At 60.6% G+C, this 8,555-nt stretch overlaps 1 protein-coding gene across 1 annotated transcript in view; it reads left to right on the forward strand.

The window, feature by feature from the left end:
• Positions 1–8,113, forward strand: part of LOC119109359 (putative histone-lysine N-methyltransferase CG1716) — a gene marked incomplete at its 3' end in the record, with an annotated part of 49,437 nt that extends 41,324 nt beyond the window's left edge. The window contains exons 13-14 of the mRNA XM_037232972.1: positions 7,225–7,333; positions 8,033–8,113. Of these exons, the coding sequence (XP_037088867.1) occupies positions 7,225–7,333; positions 8,033–8,113 (190 nt within the window). The remainder of the gene's footprint in view (positions 1–7,224; positions 7,334–8,032) is intronic.
• Between the last annotated feature and the right edge of the window lie 442 nt (positions 8,114–8,555).

Raw genomic sequence — 8,555 nt, forward strand, 5'->3', positions numbered from 1 at the left:
CTCTCGCCGGAGGAGATGGAGCGAGGAGACATGGGCTGCGGCGAGGACTGTCTGAACCGGCTCCTCATGATCGAGTGGTGAGCATCCCTGCATCCCCGCAGCCATCCATCCCCGCATTCCCGCATCCATCCATTGCCGCATCCCCGCGTTCACCCATCCCCGCATTCCCGCGTCCGTCCATACCGCATCCATCCATTCCCGCATCCCCTCATCCATCCATTGCCGCATTCCCGCATCCACCCATCCCCGCATTCCCGCACTCATCCATATGGCATCCATCCATCCCGCATCCATCCATCCCTGCATCCATCCATCCCTACATCCATCCATCCCCGCATCCATCCATCCATCCATCCATCCATCACTGCATCCATCCATCCCCGCATCCATCCATCCCGCATCCCCTCATCCATTCATCCCCGCATCCATCCATCCCGCATCCCCGCATCCATCCACGCCCGCATTCATCCATTCCCGCATCCATCCATTCCGGTATCCCCGTATCCTTGCCTACAATCGTTGAGGTGCTGTTTCATATACGGTTCGTAGGTGATACGGGCTGTGCAGCCAAGCTGCCCGTGCACGTTGATTAAGATGCGTTACATGCATTTTGACCGCAGTCCCAAGGTAGTTACCGCTTGCAGGCTAAGTGTTTTCAAAATGGCATCAGCTTCTGGCAAGCATTGCGCTAAAGCGTTACATCGCTGACGGTGTGGTTTCTGTGCTGGCTGTCAAAAGCGGAGTCACCTCGGTGGCGCGGTTGACCAGTGCGCGGGCCAATATAGGTCAGGGGTATTTGGTTCAAACCAGACTTTGACAGGCTGTTTTTCGACCCACTCTCACCCAAGAGTGGGCAGCAGCTGTGGAGTGATTGTGTTGCGGGATGACGCAGTGCTAACTTAGTCGGCGGCGGCGGGTTCCCGCGCATGGTCCGCTCTGATATAGACTCTTGGGTCCGGTGACCCGGCACGACCTCGCTCGAGGCCAGTGGAGCGGTCCTCTGACCAACGGGTCCGAGAAGTCAGGGTAGGCCCCCGTGTGCAGACGGCGGCAGGCATCCCACCAGCAGGCGCGAGACCAAGGCGTTCAAGCACCGAAAATATGACACACATCTACGGAGTAAGGTGTACAGCGCGTGCGCAATTAATTTTTAAGATCCCGACTTTGGGTACCGATTTTATTGGCTGAAAACTCGCTGTCATGGCTGCCTGGATAGTCTCGGGTGTCGCGTGGCCACGCACCACCGCGCAGCCACGCCGGGTACACTTGCCGACTCCACTGACGGCCGCGTCCTTGACAGCGGCTCGCGGTGTCCACTGGGCGACCGATGCTCCAACAAGCGCTTCACCAGGAAGGAGATGTACCCGACGAACGTGTTCAAGACCGAGCTAAAGGGGTACGGCCTGCGCGCCGTCACCGACATGCCGGACAACGCCTTCATTTACGAATACGTGGGCGAGGTGAGGAGCGGTCCCGGTCGTGTTCCGTTCGTTACGACGCTGCCTTTGCTGGCTGAGAGGGAGCGCTTGGGCGCGGCTGGGTGGACGTATATAGGTGAAGCCTTTCGGGTGTTGAAGTGTAGCTGGCGAAGGGATGGCGAAATGTCCCCGGAGGTGTCGACACTGGCCCCGACCTAGATGTGCGGTTCGTCACGGCAGGTCCATCAGTTGCCAGTATTTATGTGCTTTCTTATGTTACATCACAGCCTTGGGTATTTTCGACGGACGTTAAGCAGCCACCCCACCTGCATGCACGTCTCTGGGCCATCAGTATGGCAAAACGCTGTCTTTGGATCAGTCTTGAAGGGACCGAAAGTCAGCCCGAAAATGCCTCACTGATAATACTTTGCTACTTGGTTCCGTTTGCGAACAGAAATGCGAATTACAAAAGGCACTGTTTCAGCTCCTCAGTATCGCACACCTTGGCTGTTTTGGGCTCTCGCACGGCCCAGCCTAGCGTGCCCAGCTACAGTGGTTCCACAACGACCTTTCCGAGAAACGCGCGGAATGTAAAGTCGATTTTGCAATAGCTGTGTTTTTGGTAATGGCCGACTGACGATTTGCAAGGGCTCTCTTGCATACTTTTTCTGTGCTGTAGCTCTGACATAAATATACACCCGTGCAAACGAGGAGTTGAGAATGCGTAGCGTCACATCTTTATAAAAATTGATTCTGCTGGGAACCCATACACCATTTCTAAACTCCAATTAAACCATTTCTCGAGCCGCTTTTATGCGTCATGCAAAGATTGCCACTTGTCACGAGTAAGGGGGAAACACAGCGAGAGGAATGTCGCCGAGTGACCCAAGAGGTGTGCCGCAATTTTTTACGCATTCAGCTCAGGAAGTAAATGTTCTGTCTGCCCAATCCCCGTAAAGGAATAGTACCAAAGGAAAAGTTTCTGGGTATAAAAAAGCGCTACGGTAGTTGCGTGGCTCGTCGATGCGACGCGCTCAGGTGCTGAGGCTATTGGCGTCGCTGATCTCTCGCCCTGGCAGGAAGAGCGGGCACCCGGGGGTCGAACCCCGTACCTCTGGTATTCCAGACGTGCAATGGTTAATGCGGACGCGTTAACCACTGCACTATTGTAACCCTCAGTAGCTGCGTGACTAGTTGTCACTGTTCATAGCACTAGCAAGTTCACCTGGTTTTCCCAAAGTATGCCGTAAGGTGTTACATGTTGTTTAATGTGAGGCGTGAATGAATCCGAACTTGGCTGCAGACAGCACCATTTCACTTCCAAGTGTGGCGGCGGCCGTAGTGTAGCCGCCCAGCTTAGACGGCCGAACAAATCCGCCGCAGGCGTGGCGGCGTGGCTTTGTGTCCACCGACAGCCCATGACACACATCCCACCCACCGAAGCCTAAGTCGCCAAGCGCCAGCCGGTTTGGAATGCTTACGTTATTGTTATCGAGATAAGGTATTATGAGCTCTCATACGATTGAAGACAAAACCAATATGATCGTGAAATCTACTGGGCGATTAGTTTCGCGTGCGATGGGCAAAATCAAAGTAAACCTACGTGCAAAGTGGTTTTCTTCACCGGCTCATGTTGTAATGGGTCAGAATTGTCTGGCATTTGTACAATTTGGCGGTATGACTCGCCAGATTTTGGAGAAACATTGAATCTGTCCACCCGGGATGGGAACCCTGTGGGATAGCACGAAAGATAGATACGCTGAAGAAAATCAACATCGCACGAAAATGTTCCCTGCTTTAAAGATCTCCGCCTATGTACTTACAACGTAATCTTGAAGGCACTTTCTGATAGTGGTGACGAAGAGGCAGCAGGCTTGCCGAAAGAATTGAACCAAAAATATTTCAGGTAGGAAAACAGGGCCGCTGCAGGATAGTTGCCTTGATTCGGGTATGCCTAATCTGCGTGTGTACAAGTACAGGACAGCTGTCACGCCACCGTGAGCCTGCCGTGCGCACCGATACCCGTCTAAAGACTGGTACGCCCCCTGATATTATTCTGATATTATTCGACGGGTGGCTCATCCCCACTGCGTCTCAGCGTCGCCTGTGGCCGTCTTCGTCTCCATCCACTGTCGTACGCGTAAACGGCGACCCCAGTTGTTTCTTTGCTTATTTATTTTGTCTGCTGGACGCGTGCAGGGCCCGCTGATGATGCTGACCTGTGCCGCCAGGTGCTGGACTCCCAGGAATTCCGGCGACGTACCAACGAGTACGACCGGCTGAAGTACCACCACTACTACTTCATGGCGCTGAAGGGCGACGCCATCATCGACGCCACCGAGAAGGGCAACGACTCGCGCTTCATTAACCACAGCTGCGATCCCAACGCCGAGACGCAGAAGGTGGGCGGCCCAGAGCGACGTCGGCGTACCGTAGGCGCGGCCGGTGGCGCGGCGAGAGCGGAGTGGGGAGAGGGGATGGACTGTGGTGGTGCGGCGAAGGCGGAGCGGGGAGGGGAGGGGATGGACTGTGGTGGTGGTGCGGCGAGAGGAGGGAATGGGCTGTGGTGGTGCGGCGAGAGGAGGGGATGGGCTGTGGTGGTGCGGCGAGAGGAGGGGATGGGCTGTGGTGGTACGGCGAGAGGAGGGGATGGACTGTGGTGGTGGTGCGGCGAGAGGAGGGGATGGGCTGTGGTGGTGCGGCGGGAACGGAGCGGCGAAAGGGATAGGCTGTGGTGGTGTGCGACCGGGTTTCGAAGCCGTTGAGATGTGTTTGAAATTTCGTGACAGGAGTGAAGGTGTTGGGTGGTGGCATTCCGTCCACCGCTTCAGCGGTATGAAAGCGGACATGGGTTGGGCGTTTTGCCTGAGCCATGTTAACCAGCAGTAGGCGCACCTGGTGCTGGACCTCTGGCACCTGGACGTCTGGCAGCGTCGGTGTCGGCGAGTGCCGCCGCTGCAGTCCCCTGGTCCCAGGACATCGGCCCCCGCCTCTGATGCGCCGTCGTCTCGCGGCTCTGCCGATCCCGAGCGCACCCGCCGGCGCAGCGTCGCTCCGCCCCTCGGCGACCCTGGCGGTCGGTGCCGCCCGGGCCTCTCGGGCCTCCCGGGGCTCCCGGGGCTCCCGGGGCTCCCGGAACTCCCAGGACTCCCAGGACGCCCAGGGCTCTCGGGACTCCCGGGCCTCCCGGGCCTCCCGGGACTCCCGGGCCTCGGTGCCATGGCCTCGTCCCGTCCAGCCGCCGTCACCGGCTGCTGTGACGACTGAGCGGCCAGCTGGGCGCCGGCGCTCAACAATCCTGACACGTGACACGCCTGCGAGGATACAGAGACGTGGGCCGTGGGATTCGCGGTGACGGCGCGGTGGGCGGGGGAGGGGAGGAGGGGGAGCAGGCTAAGGTCGGGAGGCGGCGCACCGCTGCTGCGCACGGGGTTTGAAGCTGCCGCGCCGCTAGAAGCACCCTACGTGAGCCCGGCGTGTCAGTGATAGGACGGGGGGATATCGGGGAGGAGATATGGCCAGTCGAATGAAGGCCTCACTGCGAAGGGCGCATTATCCCCATACCCCCTTATTTTATCCCCATAGTGGTCGTCTTGTACCACCGACCTGGTGACGCGGCCGGGCACGGATCATGTCTTTGAGACGCGGGTCGCTTTTGAGCTTCGCTCGACATCAGCGGACGGTCAGTTGGAGATCGGAGCATCCTTCGAACGTATGGGGGCTGGTTTTCATGAGACTTTTGACAGGATGCTGCTTCTTCGGTGCGTGTGTGCCGAGGTTTCAGACATCACATGACCGGCCGGCTCAGGGCACGCGCGTGGAAACTTCAGAAGCCGCACAGTTACTGAGCAGGCCTGCTAGCTGTGTCGGCGCTGTGTCGCACCACGATGGACTGCTCCCTGGTGGCGGCGCGAAGACTGACCCGAGAACCGCTATCGCATTGCAGTGGACGGTGAACGGAGAGCTGCGTATCGGCTTCTTCACGCGGCGCCCGGTGGCGGCCGGCGAGGAGATCACGTTCGACTATCAGCTGCAGCGGTACGGTCAGCGGCGCGCGGGAGACGAGTCTCTTGTGGAAGGCTTGGGCGGGGTGGGCGTTGCGTCCGCCCTCCTCCAAACTGACGGACATCTGACAGTCCGGCGGAGGCGGGAGAACGGCAATATTGTGTGTGGCTTTGCGGGGCGTTTGGAATGTTTGCTACCGTTTTGCAGCTCGCGTCTCTGCGGTTGGAGGTCATGAAATGCCTGATATCGAGTCCCAATGTTCCACCTGGTGTGGAGTTTCCGCCACTGGACCGCTCGACTTGGCCACCTGACGTGCGAAACGCTTCGGCCTCCGCACGACGCGACGCGTCCGACGCCCCGCTGCGCTTCCAGGTACGGCAAGGAGGCGCAGAAGTGCTTCTGCGGCTCGGACATATGCCGCGGCTGGATCGGCGAGAAGACGGACGAGCCGCCGGCCGAGGACGACGACGAGGACGAGGACGAGCGGGCCGAGGAGGCGGCGGACGAGGCCGGAGCGGCCGTCGGGCCGGCGGACGAGGCCGGCCCCCGCCCGCCGGCCCCCACCAAGAAGGCTAAGCTGCGCAAGGACGCTGAGAAGCGAGACGTGAGGCCTGAGCGAATCGCCAAGCTCGTTCTGGCGGCGACTGTGACGTGTGTGGACGGGCGAGTGGGTTGGTCATACGATAAGTCTGATATAGAGCGATGCTTTTGGATTCGTTCATAACATTTTGAAGCCTTCGTTTTGCTTAGGGTTTAGGAAATGACCGATCGGATTAGCAATGAAAGGCATCAGTTGAGTCACCTTTACTGCGATGCGGTTCAAGCTCTGTCCATATTTGTCGATATCTTGCATCTGCATTTCCTGCCACGCCGTGGTTATCTGGGCCCGGCTGCTGCACCACACACGGCCGGCGGCTGATGGGCACCGTCGGCGCCCCCACCCTGACGCCCGGCCGGCGCGGCTGTCCGCAGCTGGAGATGGAGATCAACAAGCTGGTGGCGTCCGGTCTGAAGTCGAAGCAGCACACGCTGGAGCTCTCCCGGCTGATGGTGCGCGCCGAGAGTGACGCCGAGCGACTGCGCTGCTCGACCTGATCGCTCGGCCGATCAAGCCCTGCAGGTGACCGGCCGGCCGGCACGCGCCGCCGCCCCCTTCCCCGCTGACGGGTGCGCGAGACGCGCGGTCGGAGAAGGCTCACACGGGGGGGAAGGGGGGCCACGCCGAGCAGCGCCGGCCGCTGCACGGCTGGGACGTGGCGCTGAGTGATGCAGACAGACGAAGGAAGTTGACTGGACTCTGGTGCAGCGTAATACTGCGTGGAGGACCTGATGTTCTGTGATGATGTATTGCTACAGCTGTGGTCCTTCGTGGTTTGATAAGTAATACCCTGATTGCGAAATGACGAAACAAGTTTCCCATGGCCTCGCTCTGCCACATATAGCGGCACTCAGCTGCTGGGACTACATGGCGTCGCATGCCTCTCGCCCTGGCAGGAAGGGCGAGTGCCGTGAGGAATCGAACCCAGTACCTCTGATCCCAGACGCACACGTTAACCGCTACACTACCGGCCCCCCATGAAGGGATGTTTGTAATGGGTCGCCTGCTCGAGGAAACACATGCTCGTGCCGCCAAATTAGGATGCATTTCGTATTCACGCCCTGCACGTATTGGTCGGTACAACTCACCCACCGTTTCATCGTGGAGTGAATTGTTGCGCGATGTGTGGCTGGTGTCTCACGGTCAGCCGTCGGCCGGTGTGTGGCGGGCGCCGGGCCTGACAGCGGCCGTCCTGCCCGCCAGGCGGCTGTTCCTCGACTACCACGGCCTGCGGCTGGTCTGGAGCTGGATGGCCAGCGCGCCCTCGCCCCAGGGGCCGGCCGACGCCGAGGCACTGCGCTTCAGACGCAAGGTGCGCCGCCCGGCCCGGCCGACTCTTCGACGGCCGGGCCGGTCCGGGCTCTCGACGCCCGGGCCGGCCGGCCGGCTCTCGACGACCGGGGCCGGCCGGCTCCCGGCGCCCGGGCCCCGGCCGGCTTCTCTCGACGCCCGGGCCGGCCGGCTCTCGACGCCCGGGCCGGCCGGCTCTCGACGCCCGGGCCGGCCGACTCTCGGCGCCGCGCGCGCCCGGGGGCGGCGTCGGCGGTCCTGCCGATGGGGACTGGTGGAGGGCTGAGCGTTATGTGCCGTGTCAGGAGTTTTGTCTGGGATGTGGGGAGGCATAGTTGTGTTTGTGGGCTTAAAACTGATCACAGACTTATATTATGCGCTGATTTAAACCAGTCACAGACAGATTATTTGATAGGTACAGATGAATTGGTGAGCACTCAAATTTTGTTTCTGTTGCATAGATCTGGGCAGTAGACTTTCGGGGAAGTCGCCGTTTTTAAAACCAGTCGCTTAAAATGATATTGTTGTATTGGAGCTTGCAAGCGGGATTGACGTGGTGCCACCCTTCCGCTTTTCGCCTGGTGTGCTCGCCACTACACTAACAAGATTGCCATCCGATGCCTGTAACGGATGCCTTCGGGCTCGCTGCTGCCTGTAGCGCCCCGCGTTTGGGTGGCCCCGGTGCAGCGTCATCACGCCACGGGCTTCTCTCCCTGGCCAGGTGCTGGAGACGCTGGCCGTGCTGCCCATCCCCAACAAGACGACGCTCAAGGACAGCCGTGTGCTGAGCACCGTGGAGCGGTGGGCGAGCTGGCGGCCAGCCGGCCACACCCCCGCACCCCGGACACGGACACGCCCAGCGACCACACGCCTCGGACGCCGGCGCCGGCGACGACCCGGCCGCGCGCGAGGTCAGCGGCGCCCCGTGCCGGCCACGGCGGCCGGCGGCGGCGGCGGCGGCGGCACGGTTGCCCCGTCCGGGTCCGCAGGGCTGAGGCTCAGCTCTCTCGCGAGAGTACCGCTGGTTCCGGTCTCCGCCGGGGATGCCGGTGCCGGGGGACCTCAGATGGTTGTCCGCGCTGGCAGGGGGCCAATAGGCGGGGGTCGGGGAGCGCCTGTCGTGCCGCGTGGTCCGAGGCGACGCCGGAGTGAGGTGAAGCTGTATACGGGGCTGCAGCGGAGCTGCGAAATAGAGGGCGCTGCACTGGCCAAGTGACTGGGCACCTCTGTGGTCGATGGAGCAT

Source organism: Pollicipes pollicipes, unplaced genomic scaffold (assembly GCF_011947565.3).
Source record: "Pollicipes pollicipes isolate AB1234 unplaced genomic scaffold, Ppol_2.1 Scaffold_7231;HRSCAF=8579_pilon_pilon_pilon, whole genome shotgun sequence".
Taxonomy (NCBI): Eukaryota; Metazoa; Arthropoda; class Thecostraca; order Pollicipedomorpha; family Pollicipedidae; genus Pollicipes; species Pollicipes pollicipes.